This window comes from Podarcis vaucheri (genome assembly GCF_965113315.1).
Source record: "Podarcis vaucheri genome assembly, chromosome: 1".
Taxonomy (NCBI): Eukaryota; Metazoa; Chordata; class Lepidosauria; order Squamata; family Lacertidae; genus Podarcis; species Podarcis vaucheri.
In genome coordinates this window covers 7,515,161-7,539,546 of record NC_138759.1, presented here as the reverse complement: position 1 = coordinate 7,539,546, position 24,386 = coordinate 7,515,161, and the positions used below count along the sequence as shown (strand labels likewise).

The 24,386-nt window shown below is 44.5% G+C and overlaps 1 protein-coding gene across 2 annotated transcripts in view; it reads left to right on the top strand.

Annotated features, from left to right (window-relative positions):
* Positions 1-24,386, top strand: part of TMEM260 (transmembrane protein 260) — a 62,337-nt gene that overhangs the window by 6,087 nt on the left and 31,864 nt on the right. For both annotated transcript variants that reach the window (XM_082217802.1, XM_082217803.1), the window contains exons 2-4: positions 1,647-1,678; positions 2,497-2,648; positions 23,670-23,847. In XM_082217802.1, the coding sequence (XP_082073928.1) occupies positions 1,647-1,678; positions 2,497-2,648; positions 23,670-23,847 (362 nt within the window). The remainder of the gene's footprint in view (positions 1-1,646; positions 1,679-2,496; positions 2,649-23,669; positions 23,848-24,386) is intronic.

The window sequence follows — 24,386 nt, the reverse complement described above, 5'->3', positions numbered from 1 at the left end:
GCTTTTAACGTTCTTGGTGCTTTTTAAGTGCCTTTAAACCTTTCAAGTTTGCTTTTATTTTATTTTCAACTGTATGGTTTTATAAATAGCTGGCTTGATTCCCTCCAGATACTGTTGGACTCCAGGGGTTTCATTCAACGTAGCACGAAGCAAAAATTCCTTCAGTGCTAGGATTGGTATCCATTTCACAGCCAGTTAGCTCGATAAGTAGATAATCTGATTTCTTGCCGCTATTCCCAGTAAGTTCCCAGGGCGGTTTGCAACAATTTTTTTTTTTAAAGTTAAGATTGGTTTACAACAAATGACAATCGAGAGAGCCCAGGGTTGGTCCTAAAACGTATCTCATGTTTCAGAAGCCATGGTACAGGTGTGTCTTCAGGCATATGATGAAAACCACCTAAATAATATGTCAGGTGCACCTCCAAATATTTATTGGTGCTGGGCGCTGGAGCCAATGGGAGTGCCTTGGTTTGGACGCTCATGATTAATTCAGACCTGCCCCAAAGTACTATCCTTCCAACAGTAATGTGAAATAGATTTGGCTAATGCAACCTGACTTATCTTACAGTGCATCTGATCCCATGGACGGTGCTTTGAAGATGCAACTGGCTGAAGGAAGTTCTCAACAAACATCCTTGACACCACTCTTTTCATTCATTTTTTTAAAAGAAATTGCAAAAAAGGTGGAAAAATACCGTATTTTTTGCACCATAACACTCACTTTTTTCCTCCTAGAAAGTAAGGGGAAATGTCTGTGCGTGTTATGGAGGGAATGCCTGCGGGTGGCGGGGGGGATCTGCTGCAGTCGTGAGCAGAGGATCCATGGTTCCCCTTCCTTCCGTCCTCCGTGGTTACAAAGCATGGATCCACATGGATCCTCAGGATTTTTGCATTGGGCTACTCCAAACTCACTGTCAGATCACATGTCTGTGGTCACAGCATGAACCACAAAAATCATATATCCACTATTTCGTTTAGAATATTTTTTTCTTGTTTTCCTCCTCTAAAAACTACGTGCGTGTTATGGTCTGGTGTGTGTTATAGAGCGAAAAATACGGGTAATTCAAAACAGGGCTTTTCGTACACAATAAACTGAGGCCAAATATAATGGCAACGCAGCAGAGAATTCACAAGTCCCTTGGGAATACACTGCCACAGGTATATGGCCATGTTAGGGCAGTCCCCCGGCTTCAAAATGCGAAGCTGCAGATACTTTGGGAGACAAGGAACAATATCGGTAAATCGGTAATGAGCTGAGCTGCTGTGGAAATGCAGTTTTCATGGTTATTTCACATCCCCTCCTGCAATACTGTTTGCGTAACCCAAATAGTTCCATTATTATTATTATTATTATTATTATTATTATTATTATTATTATTATTATTATTATTATTACAATGCACCTTCATTTATCTGCTGATAGAAGTGCCGAAAGAAACACACAACAAAAGATATTTTGTGCAACGACATCAGTGGGGGAAGAAAATATTCTTGGAAAAATTTCATGCTGTTAAATCTCTACAGATTTACACTTTTATCCAGTCAAATTAATGCAAAACCCCCAACGCAAGGGTTTGGATTTTCAAAACTTGGGAGGAGTGTCGTTCCCTAATAGTAATTATTGGTTTTACATTATTTTTTCACAGGGGAGCTGATCACAGCCGCCTATGAGCTTGGAGTAAGTATTAGTTTTATTGTTTAATCAATGCTCTCATTAACAGTTTTAGGAATTAAGGAAGTTTAATTAAGCATGGAGTTAAAGTAGATTAATTTATTTTCAAACCACAGTTTTTGCTAACTTATAAGTACAGCACGCGACAATTTACTCCCAAGTTTTAAATCCAATTAAACTAAATTATAAAGCAAAGGCTTTACTGTATATACAGTAGTTGGCTTATTATCAACCCAAATTTTGTATAAGCTGGGGAGAATAAAATAAATCGGGTTAACAATTTTAATAACTTTTGTTATTTAATAAACTTTTATTACGGCGTGTGATCCCCTTTAGGCGAGACCTTAGGACTGTCATCGCGGTGGTAATCCGATAGCAGTGTGGTCTTTCAGCTTGCTAACCAATAAAATAGTTCAGAATCTGTTCTTTCTCTCTATTTTGGTCGAATTGTATATGTATATGTGTATATATTTGGAATCCCAGCCTTTTGAATGACCTTAATATACTATGAACCCAAACTTCAAGCCATTTAAAGGACAATGGCGACGAGTCCCACCGCATCTCTTAAGTGGCGCATTCATCTCCTTGATGAGTGTAGCAAATCCACTAAGGCAGATATTTCTGCAAAGTTTAGAATTGGCACTTTAGAGAGACGAGATGAGATGAGAAGGGGTGGGGGAAAAAAATCTGCTTTTTTTTTTAAAGGGACTGTGCTCTGACTTGTGTGTTTATTATGAGGCTGATAAGGCACTTATTTCTCCATCAGACAGCCCTTGTGTGACATCTTCACTGCAAATCCTTCTCTGTTTCTTTTTCCCTCCTAGGTTGCTCACCCCCCGGGCTATCCTCTTTTCACTCTTTTGGCTAAACTGGCAATTGAGCTGCTCCCTTTTGGCTCGGTCGCTTTCCGCGTGAACCTGCTCTGCGCTGTGCTTGGAGCCGCCGCAGCGCCGTTTTTCTTTTACACCGTGGCCAGGTAAAGTAGATGCTGCTGGTATATATTTCCCCCCTTCTTTTCCGGGATCTGCAGTTACTGGGTGGGATCTTTAATTGTGGAGATCAGCTTCTCCCCGACACAAAAGCAGTGGCGGCGGCGGCAGTGGCTGCTGTCCGTGACAGGCTGTGCATGCAGAACCGAACAAAATGCATAATTTTCTGGGTGAAGGCCGGGCTTGACAGGACATGGCGCTAGCTCTGTGTGAGTCCAAGGGAGGACTCCTCACCCCCCCATCTCCTTGCTTTCCTGGAGCGGCAAATGGCTTCTGAAACACTCAAGGAGTTTCAAGAACAGTTTGTAACATGGGTGTTTTGGGGATTCAGTTTTGGGAAAGCGGCGGGGACAAGGGATGTCAGAAATTGTGCAGGGCTAGCGGAGCTCCCTTGCATGAGTCTAAGCTGGCCTTTGGATCCCAAGCTCAGTCGATTGTGGAAAAAACTACAGAGCATCAGAGAACTAACTTCGGTCTGCCCTAATGCATCTCGGCTCCATTCCAGAAGCGGAAGCTGGCGGATGCTCCCTCGTGGAAGCTGCCTGCTTGGGGTTACGGAACAAACCAGACACTTTGGGAAATGGAAATCCACCGTATCAGTAGGGCTGGGCAGTCTATTGACACAGAGCTTTCCAAACGATGCGTCACGACATGTTTGTGTGTCGGCTGCAGTGTGTAGGTGTGTCGTTCAAATGTTCCCTGCGCTCTCCCCGGGGCTGGAAAGGGAGCGAGCGGCCCGGTGGTTTGCTAGCCAAACTGAATTGCTGTGCCGCGAAAGGATGCATGTCTAAAAAGGACATCACCAACATGCAAGGCTTGGGAAGCTCTGTATTGATATATCGTCCCCAAACCGGTTTTTGAAGTCCATCGTTTTGGACCCAGCAAGATATCGCGAATCGTGATGGGCGTTCGTTTTTGACCTGGCAGTATATTGTGAACCGTGGTGTGTGGGTGTGTCTGCCACGCAGAAATCACAATGTAGGAAAAACCCTGACGCCAGCCGATGCCTCTGCGTAGCTCCTTCCTTATTTCAGACACTGTGATTTATCACGGTGTTTAGCTGGTGATATATCACGATGTTGGAAACTGGATATCGCCCAGCCCATGTATCAGAGGGCAAAGTATGCCATGCAGATTGTACAGCTTTTGCACTGATCCTGGTTGCCACTCTCACCTGTGGGGAAATGGGCAGAGGACCCTTTGCCTGAATCTGGAGTCCCTGTACTCAGACTGCTTCTCTGTGGCGTGTTCCATTTGCGTAAGCAGAGCTGGCACCGCCTGCCTGTGAAGGAGGGGAGTCTTTGGGGGCCAGCAGAGCTCAGCATGCACCCTGGATGTGCATTTAGCCAAGGCATGTGCATGTGCTGGCCCCACAAATCCCCAAGCATAAAGCATTTCGTTTTCAAACATCCCTGCAAGAGCGTACCCCGGACTGAATTTCTGGGGGTGTTGGGACATGATCTTAGGAACATAGGCTGCTGCCTTCTGCTGAGTCCATCTAGCTTAGTATTGTCAACCCTGGCTGGCAGCAGCTCTCCAGCATTTCCTACCTGTAGAAGCCTGGGAATGAGCCTGGTACCTTCTGAATGCAAAGCAGATGTTTTGCCTCTGAGCTACGGCCCTTCCCCCTGATTTTAGAAGTAAGCAGCTGATCTAGTTATTAATCTTGTATCCCCTTCCTTTCCCCTCTCAATTTCCTGCTTGTTTCTGCTTCCCTCCCTTCTATACCCACTTCCTCTTTCTCCCTTTCTCTTAACCTTATTATCGTTCGTAGTCATATCCTTAGTGGGAAAACGTCGTTCATAAATTGTCTTCCTAAACAACAATAATATCTGCAATCAATCTAAATTCATTGGGATACATTCCGTGAACTGTTTTGCTTTAAACAAACGGCGCCCACAAGGAAATATCCGCTATATACTAAAATCCCTTCCCTTCTTTGGTTTAGCTGTACAACTCTACATTAAAGTCAAAAACAACATTCAGCTGAATCGTCACGGCTGCTGAATTGTCAGTTTCCACCCCAGCGCTTGCTGCAAACTGCTAATTGATTCATCTGGCTACTGTTTATATAATTTAAATTTTGTATCGGGCCTCGGAGTCTTCACAAAAGTTAAAAACACATGCACAGACAACATTCCCCCCCCCCCCGCCGGAAAAAACCCCAACTAATTTATTTCAAAAGAGTGGCAACATTGTTCAGTCTTGTTGATGCTGATCAGGTTTATCTAACCAGAAGTAACAATGTTTGTCATTACAAAAAGACACAGATGTCTTTTTTTTTAATAAGTTAACAATACATGCATCAACTGCACTGGCAAACTTTTAATTGCTGGCGTTACGAAGGGGAGGCAGCTGCCTGCTGATGGCGTCATTTGCGTTATTCCACCTGTGTGTACAGTACAGTGACTTGGAATACTGTACTGACCAAATAATATTGAGATGCAGCTTGGACTGCCAGGGGCTGCAGTGGAAATGGGAGATCGTCAGTTGGAAGTGTGTGTCGGGAAATTTTCAGGTTGTACCGACTTGCAAGAAAATATGAACAATCTTTCCCTTTTTTTGCATTGCAGGATTCTCTGCTTCTAACCATGTGCGAAAGAGAAAGCATTTTGGGGTGGCCTGGCTTGGTTATTTGTTAAATTTATACCCTTGTCCTTCCTTCCAAAGGAGCCCAAGGTGGCAGCTGCTACAGTAATTCAAAATTACATTTAAATAATGGTATTACCGTACATTAGCTCCCCCCCCCCATCTTTCTGTATCCTAACTCACAGGTGAGAAATGGTATTTTGGACGGTTCAAACCATCTTTTTGGGCCGGCTTTGGCCAGCCCAGTGGCCTCCAGAGAGTTCAGACTGCGCTGCCTGTGCTGTCAGGGACTCACAGGAGTTTATATTAATTCTTTCAGTCTCAGGGTGACTCAAGAAGATAACATACAACCCGATAAACTCGTCGAGAAGCCAGAAATGTAACCAATGACGTACAACGCACATTTCCCCAAATCCTCAGCCAACAACACAGTAAGGACAAGCCTTACCTGACTCTGCTCAAAGATGACCACAGCTGTAGAGGCTAGCTCAGGGGTAGGAAACCTAAGGCCCGGGGGCTGGATGCGGCCCAATCACCTTCTAAATCTGGCCTGCGGATGGTCCAGGAATCAGCGTGTTTTTCCATGAGTAGAACGTGTCCTTTTATTTAAAATGCTTCTCTGGGTTATTTGTGGGGCTGCCCTGGTGTTTTTACATGAGTAGAATGTGTGCTTTTATTTAAAATGCATCTCTGGGTTATTTGTGGGGCATAGGAATTTATTCATTCCCCCCCCCCACCAAAAAAATATAGTCCGCCCCCCCCAAGGTCTGAGGGACGGTGGACCGGCCAACAGCTGAAAATGGTTGCTGACCCCTGGGCTAACTTAACCACAGAAGGCCTGGGTGGATGGAAGGTTTTTTGCCTGGCATCTAAAAGCTGTCACTGGAGATGCCAGCTGTGTTCCCCTGGAGAGGATTCCAGAATCTGGTGGATACCTGAATTGGTGCCGGCTACCTGAGGCCCTCTTCACCCTCGCTTCCAGCAGGGTGGGAGACTGCCCCCTTCTCCCTCCCTACTGTGATCCCAGGCAATTGTGATATATTTAGGAAGGGCAACCATGTGGGTCTTTCCCAAATGTCCGGCGTAAGACTGCGAGTGGCCCCTGTTACATACGCTGTTAACAAATTGGCGCTGCAGCAAAATGTTGCAGCGTGGTGGTGTTCCTATTCAGGATGCTTATACAGTCATACCTCGGGATAAATATGCTTCGGGTTGAGCGCTTTCGGGTTGCGCTCCGCGGTGACCCGGAAGTAACAGAGCGCATTACTTCAAGGTCAAAATGACGTCATGCGCGGAAGTGGCGAAACGCGACCCGCGTGCACACAGACGCGCTGTCGCGTCTTAGGTTCTGTTCGGGATGCGAACGAGGCTCCGGAATGGATCCCGTTCGCATCCCGAGGTATCACTGTATCTCCTGCCTTAACACAGTTTCCCTTTCTAATCTTATTATCCTCTTGTTATTACAATTAATACCATTTTTTCAAGTGCTCAAAGCGCTTTGAGAGCACTATCTACTTGTAAGTCTTCCAGCAACCCTGTAAGATAAGTCAACATCGCCCATGCTACAGGTGGAAGGCCTGAGGGGTATCTGTCTATTTTTCTGTGTAAGGGCATGCTTGTCTAAGGCCACCTGTTGAGTTAATGAGAGAATTCGAACTGGTGACTTCCCGATTTGTAGCTGCAATATGCAGCCACACTGACCACAGTGTTAGGGCCCAAGGCCAGTCCTAACAGTCTTTCCTCTCACCCATTCTCTCAGTTGGGCATCAGCCGGGTGGGGAAAACCCAAATGATAGGCCTCACACACCTGGGCAGTCACATGCATAATGTAGACACAGGAGAAGCAGCATCCACACCTCTGTGGCTTCTTATAGAATCATAGAATCATAGAGCTGGAAGAGACCACAAGGGCCATCGAGTCCAACCCCCTGCCAAGCAGGAAACACCATCAGAGCACTCCTGACATATGGTTGTCAAGCCTCTGCTTAAAGACCTCCAAAGAAGGAGGCTCCTTGGCAGCAAATTCCACTGTCGAACTGTTCTTGTGGAAGGATTGTTATGTGTGACAAGGGTCAGAGAAATAGGGCTTGTTTAATGACTTGGGGATAACAGTATAAGGGAGATAAATACTGCAAAGGAGAGCATTTCAACAAACAATATACAGGCCAGTGGTATACTGGCACACTGCAAAGTCATACCAAACTAGATCACCAAAGCAACTACTCCAGAGTAAGGAGTGTGGACAAGCAAACAAATAAATTGCAGAAATAAATGTGATTTATTTGTTTGCTTGTCCACAGTCCTTACTCTGGAGTAGTTGCTTTGGTGATCTATTTTTGTATGACTTTGCAGAGGAGAGCAGCCTGTTTTGCACATGCCTAGCATTTTGTATTAATCCTGCCTAGCCACTTAACAATAGTTTGTTTCCTGCCTGAAACCATGGTTTGTTGTTGGCACAGTGATTTTTTGGTGCCAATGAACTTTGGTTTGTTCTAACCGTGGCTTGGCCGCTGTGTGGAATCCTTCCCTTAACCACTGATCATTTTTCCACCTCAACCCTCACTGATGCAAGAGCAGCTGGGAAACAAACCAGATTTTTGGAGACACCAGCGTTCATTTGTTTGATCATCTGTGGGATGTGATTTCTTAAACAAACCATGGCTTAGTGTTACATGCGAACAAGACCAGTGTCAAGGCAATTTTTAAGAAACCCTGCCTTGGGACTGTGCCAAATCGGCAAAGGCTGTCTCACCCACATCAAAATGCGGTTTTTGTTTTGGCTATAACCGATAGCACTCTGCCAAGAGAGGTTTCTTGGACTGGTATGGGTGTGCAGGTAAACCAATCATTTTTCCAACTGAAACTGAAGGTTTATGAGTATTTCTGTACAGGGGCAGTTTCGAAGATACTTCAAATAAAGCATAACATTCTCTCCCGGCTCCCCAACCCTATTATGCTAGCAAATTATTTAGTTCGATGGCAATGCGTTGGCCTTACCCAACTGCCCATGGGCAGGCTTTGTCAAAGGTGGCTCCTTTTATTTCGAACCCCCGTTATTCATTATTAACCATTCCTATATTGCTTTCAGAGCTCAGGAGTGCTTTGACAATCCTTATTCCATTCATTTTTCGGGGGCGGAAACCACCCACCCTTAATAATCCCGTTTAATGGGCGTGGAACTGAGGCCAACCGATACCAAGTTGCCCCCGGGATATTCAATGAAAAATTTCACGGCTGGGTGATGCGCTGAACCCAAGCCGCCCACATCCACATGCCAGCAGTGTAGCCATGCTCGTTCTTATGGCTCTGGGGCTTTCCTAGGGAAATGCCAAACGCCGCTTTCTGCAGACGACTTGTTTCGGAGGCAGACCGGGCACCTTAGATCAGCCACCCTTTAATTCCTTACGAGTGAAATTTCAAGGGAAAGGGAACTTTGCGGGGCTTGTGCGTGAGCAGCCTCCTGCAAGCAGAGAGGGGAGCAGGCAGCCTCTTTTGAAGATCCTCATTACACATTTTCTTTTCTACCAAATAAGAATTAACATTGCTTGAAACCCAGACCTGCTCCGCCAAGCACTCCTGCCAGGCTTCCTTGAAAGAGATGCAAGGCTGTTCAGGGAAAAGCGCCTGGTGGACTCGGCGCTCTCGCTGGCTGGCTGGCTGCTCCTAGGCTGTGATAAATGTTTTACATACTGTGTGCCTTCTGGCAGACAGTGCCTTATTTGCTTAAGTACACCTCTCTAATATTTCATGAATAGCGGCTTCCCCTATCAGATAATTCATCCTTAACTAATTTTCAGCGTCGTTAAAGGAGTAGGGTTAATAGCAATAATATGGGGAAAGGGCCCCAAAGCTTTTCGGAAGGAAATATATAAAGCGCGAATTCTCAAGGCAAAGAGTGCTTTTGTCATATCGGCTGGGAGCAGCGTTGAGCCTAATGTTGGAGAAGAATAAATAATAATACTCCCAAGTTCCATTAGTGGTGGCGCAGGGGGGCGAGGGGGCAGAAATCCCCGCGTCTATACATTTTATTTTATATTAATCTCTAATGCATTCCTAGTAATGCCTCTCTTTGTAAGGATACGACCTCATCCTCTGTTTATTCTAAACATCACAGGATGAAGCCTTACAAAGGAATTACATTTGCGTGCGGGTTTTTTGTGGTTGTTGTTGTCCTACAGCAGAAAGAGAAAAATAATAAACAGGTAAATTGAAAATAAAATCGCAGTGGCAAGCTAATTTTGGGAGGTTTTTTTTAAAAAAAATCTTTTTTAGGGCATTAACAATTCATGCCTCAGACACCAGGCATTTGAAACTCTGTATAATATTAGGGGGTGTATTTACTGGAAAAGAGTGGCCAAATATGTCATTCAAATATCTTGAAGACCATTTTTTTGTTTTACACACCACATCCACAAACCCAGTCTTATAGGAACATGTCAATAAGGCTCTTTTAACTGTCCTTTTTAGTGTGCATTCATGATGATTTCTGCTTATGACAGTATTTGGGGCAATCACTGTTTTGTTAAAACGTTTTGGGGCAGACCAACTGTTTCATTTCCCTTTTAAAAAATACAATTTATATTAATTTCTTTTTAACACAATATTTCAACATACCAATAACAAAGCAAATAAATTCTTTGCTCTACTGAGCTTGTGACTTCCCACCCTCCCTTCAACAGGTTTTTTATTTTCAAGTCTTTGTTTCACACTTTATATCCTCCACATCTGACCTTTATATCCTTATAGTCAACTCTGTCTCTTTGGTCAAAAGGTTTTAGAATTTACGATTTTTCTTCACAGAGTTTATATCAGTCCTGCTAGTGTCTTCACACTTTTACAATGATTATTCATATACCCAATAAATCCAAGTGTTTCGTTTCCAATCCGTGTGTGTCCTGTAGTTTCCTGCAGAATGAACCACGAATGCTCCAGGTTTTTAATTTTTTTTTTTTGGACCACCTTCTTTGCGCTCCAGCGCAAGGGTGCCGCTCTAGACATCAATCGTGCTGTAAAGGTAAAGGGACCCCTGACCATTAGGTCCAGTCGTGACCGACTCGGGTTGTGGCGCTCATCTCGCTTTATTGGCCGAGGGAGCCGGCGTACAGCTTCCGGGTCATGTGGCCAGCAGGACTAAGCCGCTTACGCCGTTTATCTTCCCGCCGGAGCGGTACCTATTCATCTACTTGCACTTTGACGTGCTTTCGAACTGCTAGGTTGGCAGGAGCTGGGACCGAGCAATGGGAGCTCACCCCGTCGCAGGGATTCAAACCGCCGACCTTCTGATTGGCAAGTGCTAGGCTATGTGGTTTAACCCACAGCGCCACCCGCTTCCCCTGGGAAGCATTACAGAGCAACTGTTAACTCAGAACGGTGCTTGGACTGTCCACTATAAAACCCACCGGTAATGCACTTTTATTGGAACAGCAGTGGAGGGGTGCAGTCGCAACTTCTTATACATCACCCACTCTGTCCCAGCTCGCTGCAGCTAGTAGGCCTTCTCTGGAGTTTTACAATTTGAGGACAGAGCTTTCCTGCCACATTAATGGGCTTTGAACACTAAAGGCAGACATAGATTGCAACCTCCAGCGCAGAACATTTGTACAGCCAGCTCTGACAATAAGCCACAGAAGTGTTCCACTCCAGCAATGTTTGCGGGACGTTGTACGCTGTGATGTTGCGCTGTCACTGTGGGTTGCAGACCACACGCACCTCAGCTGTCGTTTATACGCATTTCCCCACCCCCTCCCGGTGATAAACTCTTTTTTTTTTTACGTGAAATTAAGTCTAAATGACTCGCTGTAGAACAGCCACAGGAATGCTTGAAGTCCCTTTGGGACATTCTTGCTTTTTAAATTTATTTTAAGTGCCTAAAGCGTTTGCCTTCTGCTCTTCTACCCAAAGAGATTCAGGAAATAGTTACTGCAGCTTTTCCTGACCTGGTACCTTGCAGATGTTTTGGAATGCAACTCCCATCAGTCCAAAACATCTGGCCGTGCACCAGGTTGCAGAAATTCCAAGGTACGTCATTTCAGGGGAGTGGGAGCAACTGACTTCTAGATGCCCCCGAGGTGTTTCCAAATACGATATCAATATTTGCATATTGCAGAATGACCTTTAAAAAAGTCTTCCGGGATTTCTTTTGGGTGGTGGGGCTCAGAAACAAGAAAAATATATATCTCAAATTCCTTCTGTGACCCAATAGGTGCTTGCAAATATATGGAAAGTCTGTCGCTTTTCTTTTTTTCCTTTTTTTTTAAGGCAGCAAATAATTAATGAAGTGCAGATCCTCCAGGGAACAACGGCAGTTCAAGTGGCAAATCTGTTTCCCCCCTCAGACAATAGGCACCCTTCAGAAAGGAGCAGACCATCTCTATGGTAATCTGGAGCCGAGAGCGGCCTATTGATTTGGCAGAAGAAGACATTATACAGTGTCAGTTGGGGTTGTTAACAATTTCATTTGTTGCCTGACCTGAACTTAACCTTCTGGAAACCTTTTTCCTTCCGTGTGCATATAAGCGCACGGAGGCTGTTTGCGGCGCTGACAGTTGAGTACAGTAAAGAATCGTTGCTTGGCTTCTCGCTAGCATTTTTTGTTTGTTTTTTGTGTGTATTATTTTAATTTGGTTCTGTTGTTTTATAACCAACCAACGAACCATCTCCCCCCCCAGCCATCACTTTCCACAATTTCCTCTCTGTATATGCTATGTAAATCAGTTCTCTTAACAGATTCTGGTCCTTTGTCCAGCGTTGTGTTTTGAGGCATCTTCCCCAAGTTTTCCTCTTCGTTTTCGGGTCAAGATAGTTTCATTTTAATGCTTAATTGAAGGAGGCTTTTTGATTCGTACAATAGTTTCATTCATTCCCACTTAAGAGGACATTGTTCTACACGCGGGATTAGTGTTAACTGTATTCTGACACTTTGTTCTTCTAATCATGGTTTGAATTCTGCCAGGTATTTAGGACTCCCTCCCCCCCCCACTTTTTCTGTGAACGAAAAAACAACAACCGCCTTCCAGTTTCCATCTATACTTCTTGCCTGAAATAGGAATTCCCTCCCAGAAAAATCTCTTTTAGTCATCTCCTTAATTTTTATCACTTCGATTTCTGCGTGAGCAGATTTGATATGAAAACCACTGTTTTTAACAGCTGTTACTGATTAGGTTTAAAACGACTCGGCTCCTGAAATTTCCATCTTTTAACTTTTTGGTGTGTTTTTTTAATGCCAGTTTAATTTTTTTAGATATCTTTTTGACAGAATTGGTTTGCATGGGTGGGTTGGTTCCCCATCTCCTTTTTCCTTTTGAGGAGGGGGCACCTTTTTATGTTTTGTATGCTAACGTTTCAGCATTTCATGTTTCAACAAATGTTGCAGTGGTTGTTCAAGACAATCCAGATGCATTCATTCTCTTGCTTATTTTATTTATTTATTTTTAAGAATATTTTTATTTATTTGTCAGGAAGTGCAAACAACGAAAATAAAGTAAGCAAGGAATCAGAAACGTAAAACATAAAGTGGAAGGGGAAAAGTACAAAATAATAGCACAACTCCAAAAGAATAAGTAAAGTATTGACTCATACCAGGATTCCCTTTGCAAATAACAAAGAAGTGGAAAGACAAAAGTGGTAATCTACCTGTGAGTTCCAACATCATTGAAAGCAAAAGTTCTATAGAATCTTAGATGAGCCATAATATTTGCTTATTCTTTCTCCTAAGTGAAACCCTTACATTCTTTCCATTAAGCAGGGATGGAGTTATAGGGTGTTTAGCAATACACATTTTAGCAGTTGTGAAACATGTTCTGCTTTGCACATGGAGGAAGAAAGGAAAAAAAGCAGAAATCTGCAGACCTGGGATGTAATTCTTTTTTACAAAATGCCTCTTCCTAAGGTTTTGCAACTGTACTGGAGAATGTTGCGTTCTCCCAAGGCTGCCGAAAAGAAATAAATTCACATTAACCAGCATTCCCAAAGTGGAAAGTTATAATTCATTCCATCCAGGTTTGAAACTGCAAGATGGGTGTTAGGCTATAAGGCCACCCTCATGTTTGTTTTGCCTGTGTGTGTATTCAGGAGAGGACAAAAGCACAAATTAAAAGCAAACGTTAACTTTTTGCTTGTGTGTGTGAAGGGCGAAATCACTACAAAATTCTCTTTCGTTTATATTATGGCAGGAGACGTTTACATTTTTTCCTAGGTAGAAATACGTAGCAAGAGGAAACTTTGCCCCCTTTCCCTTAATTTTTAGCTTTCATTCTTGGCGTGTGGAAACTCTTGAAGCGGAAGCCACGACTTATGGCTCATCTAAAATAAAAGCAAGGCGTCCACAGGGCAGCTGACGAGCCACATCGATGCTCCTGCCAGTTTGCACCCACAGCCGAAAGTCACAGTACAGCACTGACATTCCCCCCCCTTACCCTGAAGTGAAAGGAATCTTAAATATGCCATGGAGGGGGTGGGGGCGAAGGCGGCTTCTCCAAAGTTAAGCCAGAACTGTGGAAATCAGAAGGTAAATTTGGTTTCAAGTCACAGTCTGCTAAAGTGAAAGGCTAGCTCTTTGCTGCGAGTTTGCAATGCACCCATTTTGCAGCTCTCGGATCCTGAGTTTAAATGGGACGAGCTGACTCCCAATTTGGATTTATATTCCCTTTCCCAGCCACCTCTCGGTCTTTTATAAACTTGTGGCTCGTTTGAGGAATTGTTCGGCTTTCTTCGCAGAATTTGAGGGTGCTTGCCTTTGTTTGACCATGCAGTTTTGACTCCTTCCTTCTATGGCCTGGTGAGGCCGCTGTATCAATTCCCCCCCCCCCCAATCCCGAAAGAATCCTTACCTGCCTACTGTCAGGCAAATTAATTGATCAGATTTTCCACCTTCCCGGGTGTCTCCCTTGCTTTCATATGCCAGCCTGGAGCAAATGGAGACTTTACTCTTTAAGCCCAGAGCTTATTCTCTTCAAACATTGTATCTCTGACCATCATCCCATTCAGCGACGAGCAGAAAATTAAAACGCCGCGCTTTGAAAAGGGAGCGCGGAATCTTCCGATTTAAGGTATATTTGGGTACATTTCTCCCAGATTAGACTATTCCCCTTTGTCTGAGGTTCTTGCAAGGCTCTTTATAATTTCGGGAGCAGCTAATACTTAAGTAACAAGTAGCTTCTAAGTTTTAGCAAAGTGGGGGTGTGGAATAATAGGCTGTAGAAAGCTCTTGTATTAATTTCCCTTTTAGGAGACTATCTACCGTGACCCCTTGGCTAATTGATCTCTCTCTCTCTCACACACACGGGGAGATATTTCTCCCCTCTCTCTCACTTGCAGCAAAGTTGCATTGAATTAGACTTTATAGGGACCTTAACCGATTTCCCTCATTTGCATTTGCTTTAAAAAAAAAAATTAGCACATGCTGGGGTTGTTGATTTTTTTCTTAGACTCAAGGATCCATGCTTCATTTTTGGGAACCAGGAGGGGGGTGTTGGAAAGAAAAAAGCAGGCCAGCGCAACCCCTCCCACCCTTAATTTTCTCCCCCCCCCAAAAAAGGGAGTCTTTCGTGACAGCTAGTCAGAGTTAGAATTAGTTCAAGGAAATGTTAATAAAGCGCTGCCTGGCCTAATCCTCTTGATATCGCCAGGTATCCTCCTGTTCACGGGTTAATTGCTTTAAAAGCGGAGGCAGTATTCTGAACGGTGGGCTGCTTCACCTTTTCACAGCTGTTCCCATTGAGTGACAACTAAATCCCATGTGTAAGATGGGGAAGAGCTCAATCTCCAATTGGGAGAAAATTTATGTAAACCGCAATCCCTTCAGAATGTGCGGAAGTCATAGACTTTCTTGATTTACTCTGCTTTTCCAAGAAAGCTCCATTGTCCCCGTCCCTAAGTCCCATCAACCCTTTGTAGCCGAATATCACAGCCGAGGCAGATAGCTTGAAATATATAAATGCTATCATAGCTCTGATTAATAGCACCGCTTATGAGTCAGGTCTGATAACGCGGCTGCTCTCCACTCAATTTCAGATACCGCTAATGGAATCTGTCTTCTGCAATTGTAATGTTAGAAGGTCTAATTTGCTATGGAGCTTGGATCTGTCACCAGTAGGGGATTGCGGGGTCAGAAGGGAGCTGGCAGGTTTTTGCCCTGAAGCTTGTATCTCTCACTTTGAAAGGCGCAGCCCCCCGCCTGTTAGTGAGCTGATAGGCCCCTCTGTGGGGTTTATGCCACTTCACACAATAGAGGAGGGCTTCCTAGCCTGCCTTCATAATTGTGAAGCGAGCTCATATTTCCACAGCCCTCTCTGCTGCATAATTTCTAATAAGTGGGCTCTTTTTTTTTTAACAAATGTCAGATTATGAAAAGTTTCCTCAATTACAAAAAAACTTATAAAACATTTAAATTGCTTAAATCTGTTTCCTGCAGAGTTTCCTCTTTTCTTTCCCTTCCTTCCTCCCCCCTCTAACCTCCCCCATACCCCTAACTTTCCGTTCCCCCACTTGGCATCCGGGCATCTCTGCTTAAACTACACCAGTTGAAGCTGTAATAAAGTGCAGGTTGGGTTTTTTTTTAAAAAAGTATGTATCTAGAGAGATTTTTTGGAAAAAAGCGTGATTGGGTCGTAACGTCAGCCCTGGCTGCCTTAAGGAGATAGCCGCCCGCCGTAGAGTTAGGAGCAACTTCTGATGACACCATTTTTGCAACTTCTGGGGGAAAGTGCCCTTTGGAGTGTGTTTGCACTGTGCGGCTGCTTTCACGTAATACTTCTCGTGCGAGAGAAATCGTAGGAGCTCCACCTTCTTCAAACGTTCCTCAGAACCGTCACTCCAGAGCAAGTGTTTTCTAATCACTGGACCTGCTGAACTTCCGCCCAGGTTTCATTGGTAGAATTGGAAAAGAGGAAGAGACTTGACCTGTTAAATAGGATCGAGCCTTTGATTGGGGCACCAGAAATTCTCCTTTGTAACCCGCCCAAACCTAGACAGCATCTTAAAAAGCAGAGACATCACCTTGCCAACAAAGGTCCATATAGTTAAAGCTATGGTTTTCCCAGTAGTGATGTATGGAAGTGAGAGCTGGACCATAAAGAAGGCTGATCGCCGAAGAATTGAGGCTTTTGAATGATGGTGCTGGAGGAGACTCTAGAGAGTCCCATGGACCTTTAGAAGCTCCAACCTCTCCATTCTGTAGGAAATCAGCCCTGAGTGCTCACTGGAAGGACAGATCCTGAAGCTGAGGCTCCAAGACTTTGGCCACCTCATGAGAAGAGAAGACTCCCTGGAAAAGACCCTGATGTTGGGGAAGATGGAGGGCACAAGGAGAAGGGGACGACAGAGGACAAGATGGTTGGACAATCTTCTCAAAGCTACCAGCATGAGTTTGACCAAACTGCGGGAGGCAGTGGAAGACAGGATTGCCTTGCGTGCTCTGGTCCATGGGGTCACGAAGAGTCGGACACGACTAAATGACTAAACATCAACAACCCGCCCATTACTTCCCCATGTAAATGGGTGGGGCCGTGGTGACGGCAACTGCCCACAATTCTCAGCCAAGTTTTCATAGTTAGCACAAGAGGTTGGATGGTCATCTATCATGGATGCTTTAGTTGAAATCCCTTCATTCCAGGGGGTTGGACAGCATGACCCTCAGGGTCCCTTCCAACTCTACAGCACCGTGATTCTGTAAGCTTCTGGATCGTGTCCTCGTTCAGTTAGGCTTTGTCAGATAATGCATTAATTAAGTTAGTATTGCAGTTCGCACGCACGCACACGCACACACACACACACACAGACACACACATACACACAGGGCTGGTTCTGAAGATGGTTCGGAAACTTCAAGCGGTGGAGAATTCAGTGGCCTGGTTGCTCACCAACACAAGATGGATTGAGCACTGAACCTGGCCCGACTGTACTAGTTGCTAATTAGTTTCTGGGGCCAATACAAAGTGCTGTTTTTGACCTATAAAGCCTTAAACAGGGACCACCTCTCCCCATATGAACATACCCAGACTCTGCAATCATCACCTGAGGCTCTTCTTTGTGTGCCTCCTCCGTGAGAGGCCTGGAGGGTGGCATCATGAGAACGGGGCCTTTTCTGCAGTGGCTCCCCATTTGTGGAACGCTCCCCCAGGGAGGCTCGCCTGGTGTTTTCATTACATATCTTTAGGTGCCAGGCAAAAACGTCCCTCTGTAACCAAGCCTTTGGCCTTTAACTCTCTGTGGCCTTTTAGAAGTGGGTGGGATATTTAGACCTCTTGGTCTAAGGCAGGGATCCCCAGACTTGGGTCTCCAGCTGGTTTTGGACTACAGTTCCCATCATCCCTGACCACTGCTTCTGCTAGCTAGGCATCTTTATGGGGCTAGATCCCAAGGTCTGACCTAAAGTTTCAGGTTTTCAGTTGCCTTAAGGCAGCCTTTCTCAACCTGTGGGTCCCCAGATGTTGTTGAACTACAACTCCCATCACCCCTAGCTAGCAAGGCCAGAGCTCAGGGATGATGGGAGTTGTAGTCCAACAACATCTGGGGACCCACAGGTTGAGAACCGCTGCCTTAGGGTCTCCAAAGGGAGGAGTCGAAAACCCAGGTGGGGAATCACTAATGGGAGGGAAGGCTGCTTTCCCTCAGGGATAATTCCCAGACTTATTTCTTATTCTGAAATGTAAATTGTCCTCTGACATGCTGTCACCAGTGAACGATCAGTGCTTGGGTGACCAGTTCACCACCCGCCTTCTCCTCCTGCCCCCGGTGCCCCAATCCTAAAGGGTTCTAAGCTGGTCCTACATAAAGTGGGCAGGAAGCATATTTTGGCCTGTCACACATCATGCATTTAAAATGCATTTAAAGCACGTTGCTTCCCTCTCCCCCAAGAATCCTGGGAACTGTAGTTTGTTACAGCTGCTGGGGATTGTAGCGCTGTGAGGAGCAAACGATAGTTTCCAGCAATCTCTGGGGTGAGGAAAAGTGCTTTTAAGTGTGTACAAGGCTTTTTGAGAAAGCAAAATCTGGCAGGGAAAATTTCGCAGAGGAGTATTTCATCATTGCCCAGTCATCCCAGTCGCCCCTTCTGGGAAAGGTCAAAGTTCAGTGGGTGAAGTGCTCCTCCTCTTCCTCCTCCAGCTTCCTGTCTGGCTCGCCATCACCAAGGCAGCACCAGGTGTGTGTTTTGTACCTTTCTGACACCAGTTACAGATAGGTAGCCGTGTTGGTCTGCCATAGTCAAAATAAAAAAATTCCTTCCAGTAGCACCTTAAAGACCAACTAAGTTAGTTCTTGGTATGAGCTTTCGTGTGCATGCACACTTCTTCAGATACACTGAAACAGAAGTTGCCAGATCCTTCTATATAGTGAGAAGGTGGGGAGGGGTATTACTCAGAAGGGTGGTGGGAATGGGAGATTGGCAGATAGCTGAGATGAGCCTGTTGACGACTCTTAACGACTCTAATAGGTCTTACAGGAAAATGCAAGGGACCATTTCTCACCTTCTCACCCTTCAGATAGTTGAAGATCTGAAGTTCAGAGGTGTCCACCTGTTAGCCCATCAGAGGGCCCATAACTTTACAGTAGAGCACATGTTGTGAATGCATGTTTCTATCCACACAGCACCTCCATTTTTAAAGGGATCTCAGATGACAGGTGACTGGGAATACTTCTGTGCCAGAAACCCTGGGGAGTTGTTGCCTGTCAGAGTGGGTGACATCGGCTGATGCTGACCAGTGGTCCAACTCAGTATGGAGTAGCTTCGTGACCTCACTGCGCAAATGCAACAGCCCCCAAGGGAATTTTACTTGATAGCCCCACCAAATTTTAAAGGTTTGGGCCCAATTCAACAAGTGAGAAAATGTAGACCTTGGCTCGAATCTTCGCTCGGCTATGAAGCTGACTGGGTCAATCATACTTACCCTAACTCACCTCTCAGGGTAGTTGTGAATTCTCCTGAAAACTTTTGTTATTGGGCAGGATATAAATATATAGAATAAATAAATTAGTAATACATTAAATCAATGATTCCCGATTGCTGGTCAGCCGAGGGGGTCCGTGGCACCGTTCACATAACAAAAACAACCAAACAGATATCAAACTTTTCAAAAGTAGGGGGTCCGTGGCTTGGCTTTTGAAAAACAGTACAGTGGTGCCCCGCAAGACGAATGCCTCACAAGACGGAAAAGTCGCTAGACGAAAGAGTTTTCCGTTTTGGAGGTGCTTCGCAAAACAAATCTCCTATGGGCTTGCTTCGCAAGACGACAATGTCTTGCGAGTTCCTGCGGGGGTTTTTCCTCCCCCCCCTTTTCTAAGCCGCTAAGCCGCTTATCAGCTGATCCGATAAGCCGATAAAAGCCGCTAATAGCGCTAATCCGCTAATCCGTCAATGGGCTTGCTTCGCAAGACGAAAAAACCGCTAGACGAAGAGAATCACAGAACGGATTCTTTTCGTCTTGCGAGGCACCACTGTACTTAGTTAATTGTGAACCACTGTATTAAATAAATGGTGTCAGCTTTGCAAATAGCGATAAACATTTTATTTCGGCAAGCTTGTCCAGGCATGCAATTTTAGGCACCCATATTTATTTTAACCCAATTTCTACCAATTTTGATCTGTGTCTTTTCACGATCATTATTTTTGCATGTAGGTTTCACCTGTGTTTGATCTGCAGTTTTATTCTCTGTGTGGCTACTTAGAAAGTTTTTTGATTGAGTGGTTGAATAAATCTTCCAAAACAAAACAAATAAATAAATGTGATTCTGGAGCCATCTCACACATTGGCCCACAGCGCTTCGTAGCTCTTGAGAAATGTTTCCCCACTACTGCTCATTTTAGACTTCTGAAAGAATTTCTTTTAAATAGCGGGAGAGCCCCCAATTCTTGTTGGTTTGTTTGTTTTATTCGTACAGGTGCTAATCATTGTTCACTTTTAGGTGAGAAGGAAAGATAAAAAAAGGACTTCATCGAACAGCACCTAGTTAAACTGTGGAACTCTCTCACCTAAGATGGTAGTGATGTCCTCAGATCTAGACGGCTTTAAAAGAGGATTAGACAAATGCATGGAGAAGGAGAAGCCATTGATGGCTTTTTTCCAGGATGGCTACACTCTGTCCTCCACAGTTGGAGTCAGCAATGCTTTCCAATACCAGATGCTGGAAACTGCGGGAGGGGAGAAGTCTCTTGTGTTCGAATCCTGATTGTAGGTTTGCCACACAACATCTGGTTTCCCACTGCAAGAACAGGAGGCTGGACCAGAGAGACCACTGGCCTGATGCAGCAGAGTGTCTTCTTCTTCATCATCATCATCATCATTTTTTATTTGTATACAGTGGTACCTCTGGATACGAACGGAATCCGTTCTGGAGCCCTGTTCGCATCCTGAAGTAAACTTAACATGCGACTACGCGTGCACGGGTCGTGTTTTGCCGCTTTCGCGCATGCACGTGACGTCATTTTGAGCATCTGCGCATGCGCGAGTGGCGAAACCCGGAAGTAACGCGTTCTGTTACTTCCAGGTCGCCGTGGAGCGCAACCTGAAAGTGCTCAGCCTGAAGCAACTTCAACCCGAGGTACGACTGTATACCGTCTTTCTATCTTACAATACTCAAGGTGGTTTACAAGCAGAAGAAACAAAAATGTACACCTTATAACAATCTAACACAATACAAAAATGTGATAATAAAACAAAACTTTAAAATAAGCAACCCAGATCAAATAAAGTAACATTCAGCAATTATTAGAATAGTACAAAATAATAGTATCAACATATAAAAGTTAAAGAGAAATCCACTCAACAGTTACAGTAAATAATTTCTAAACTATAATCGATATAACAACGGCACAGTACATAAAATAATACAATACAAATTGAGAAGCAAAGACTAGAGGGTGGAGCAAGGCAGGTGGAAGAAGGACTTGCCTGATGGAGTCTCTCCCCTCACAGTGTCCTTATTGGTAACTGATTGTAAGACTTTTCAGGATCAGGCTAGAATTGGTGACTGATCTAGAGGGATGTTGTCTATGCATAGGGCTTTTGTGTTTTTTAGGGATGGGGGCAAAAGGCGCCACTGGCGTGTTGTAGTGGCTATAATGTTGGAACGTGATTTTTTATTTTTTCAACGTGTGCTTATTACATATAGACATTGTTGTAAACCCCTTTGATATATTTTATGACGTAGCGATTTGCAAATATTTTTATAAATAAGACCTTGAGCTGGCTCCCTGGGAAGAGCACAGAAAAATTACAACATATTACATTGCTTTATCACATATTTCAATCAATGGCTGTTGCTGTTTTACTGTGTATTTTTAATTACATATTTTGATTACAGGTCTTTTATATTTTAATGCCTGTGTTTGCATACTTTTAAACTGCTTAGAAGTCCTTTTTTGCCATGAAGCGGTATATAAATTAGGTAGTTGACTAAATGAAGCAAAATGAAGTAAGCATTGCCCACCACCCTTCCTTATTTTTCCCCATCCCAGATGTGGAGACGGACTGACTGGACTTAACCGTCCAGAGGTCCTTTACCTTTCCTTACCTACCTGTGCCAAAGTCCATTAAACTGAGCCTCCCGGTCAGATATCTGTGGTTGCTGTTGTGTGTGCTGTTGTGTAGTCCAGGCCTTAAAAAGGTGGGGGGCAACACAGTCTCATAGCTGACCCCCAATTTTTTTTGTCCATGATTGTTTGAACAGCAGCATTAATGTGTGCCTGGGTCAAAAGTTTTGGGATTGCTTTTCTTTAAAAAGCAAAACCTTTGGCTAATATTTGAGGGGAGGAAGTGCGGTGCAAGGAAAGTGCTTTACGTCATTTTTTTTGTGCAGGGAGGGGGCAGAGAGCAACAATCACTAACATTTCAGCGGTTGGCTGCCGTTCTGGAACGCTTCAGAAGGAAGCCACATGTGGACACGCTATCAACTGGCTCCCTGTTGGCGTGGCAGTCCGCCATTTTGTTTCTCTCAGAATATTCCTCAGGAGGAAGCTGCGTTAGCGTAGCCGAGAGGGGTCGTGAATTTCGTCCTTGGAAAACACCGAAACACTACACCTGACAGCCTGCGAACAGGACCACAGGGCTGGTTTTTGGCACAGAGCCAGCCAGCCCATGGCGGAAAAATAACCCCAAGACCCTGGTCTCTCTTATAAAAATACCAATAAACTATCATTAACAGTTTGTGCAGGCCTGTCAAGTCATGTTTGAATGCAACCTTAAGGTGTAAGGGTTTTTTATTTTTTGTTTTGAAAAATAAAAATAAGACATTGCATTGGGAGGGTCTGAGATGGACCAAGATCGTGGTGAGAGCAGTTTAAACTTTTTAAAAAAAATTCCCCCAAAGATCTTTATTGAAACTTAACATATATACATAATAACCAAAATTCCCAATGATTCACTCACATGAAATATAATATCTAAATTACAACAGCTGCATAATTATACACTTAATTATAAAACCCACCACCCTCTACTTCCCTTCCACGCATAAAGTATAAACTATTAACAGATAGAAGGGAGAGAGGAGGACTGGCATTACCAAATCTAAAATTATACTATGAAGCAGAATGTCTGGCGTGGCTAAAAGAATGGATTATATTGGAAAACACTAGTATTTTAAATCTAGAAAGTTTTGACAATAGGTATGGATGGCACGCCTATCTAGCGTACGAGAAGGTTAAGGTACATAATGGCTTCAAAAATAATATACTCTGAGAGCACTTTAAACCTTTGTTCGCTCAGCAGTCCTGGTGGAAATTGAGGCCCCTATGTTTATGGTATTCAACTGTGCAAATGGGAGATCCCCCCCAATCACCATCACCACAGTTCGTATCTGAACAAGGGAGCATGCAGAACAAACTTGGTTGGTCTCTACAATGCTAGTGGACAATTTTTTAATTTATTTTGACTGCGTCAGACCAACACGGCTACCTACCTGAATCTAGAACCGCAGTCGTTTCATCTTTGGTCCCCTCAACGACACTTCTGCTGAACCCGGGGCTGCTGCAGGATGCTTGGAAACTGATGTGAAAGCTATTGCAACGGGTGTTTTTGTGTGCGCGCGTGAGAGAGAGAGAGCGAGAGCGAGAGAGAGCACTCCTGTGCATGTACAGAGTCTCCAGCCCTCACTTGCTGTCTCTGAACTCTCAACCAATGCGTCCTGCTTCCCCCCAAGCATTTCAGAGCTGAACGTTTGTAATCAAGAACTGATCCAGAAGTCCAGATTAAGGCATGCTTTTAAAAAGACCCCAAACCCAAACAAGAAAAGCCTTGCAGTGGGTGCGTCCCCCCAGAAAGTTGTATTCTGCTGCTGCTGTTTTGGGTTTCCAGATGGGTGGGGGCGTCAGCCCAGAAGGACAACGAAGGCTTCTTCAATTTTGTTTTTCCGTGTGAGGGGTGGGGTGTGTACTAAGAGTTGTTGGATGAGACGGTACATTTTCTTGTTATCTGTGTTTGCAGGCTTTCTGGCAAGCATGCTGCAGGAATCTTTGCTGTGGGGATGTTTTCGTTTTCTCGCCTCACATGGCAGTGGTCCATCACGGCAGAGGTTTTCAGCTTAAACAATCTGTTTGTGGGGCTGCTGATGGCTCTCTGCGTGCGCTTCCGGGAGGCTGCGACCGCCAAGGAGAGATCAAAGGTAGACCGCTCACGATCAAAAGCCATCACGATAGATTATTTCCCTCCCCACCTACACCATTAATGGAAGCAACCCGAGCCTACAAATAATAATAATAATAATAATAATAATAATAATAATAATAATTTATTATTTCTACCCCACCCATCTGGCTGGGCTTCCCCAGCCACTCTGGGCGGCTTCCAAAAAAATATTAAACTACTGTAATACACCAAACATTAAAAGCTTCCCTAAAGAGGGCTGCCTTCAGATGTCTTCTAAAGTCTGGTAGTTGTTGTTCTCTTTGACATCTGTTGGGAGGGCGTTCCATAGGGCGGGTGCCACTACCGAGAAGGCCCTCTGCCTGGTTCCCTGTAACTTGGCTTCTCGCAGGGAGGGAACCGCCAGAAGGCCCTCGGAGCGGGACCTCAGTGTCTGGGCAGAATGATGGGGGTGGAGACGCTCCTTCAGATATACTGGACCGAGGCTGTTTAGGGCTTTAAAGGTCAGCACCAACACTTTGAATTGTGCTCAGAAACGTACTGGGAGCCAATGTAGGT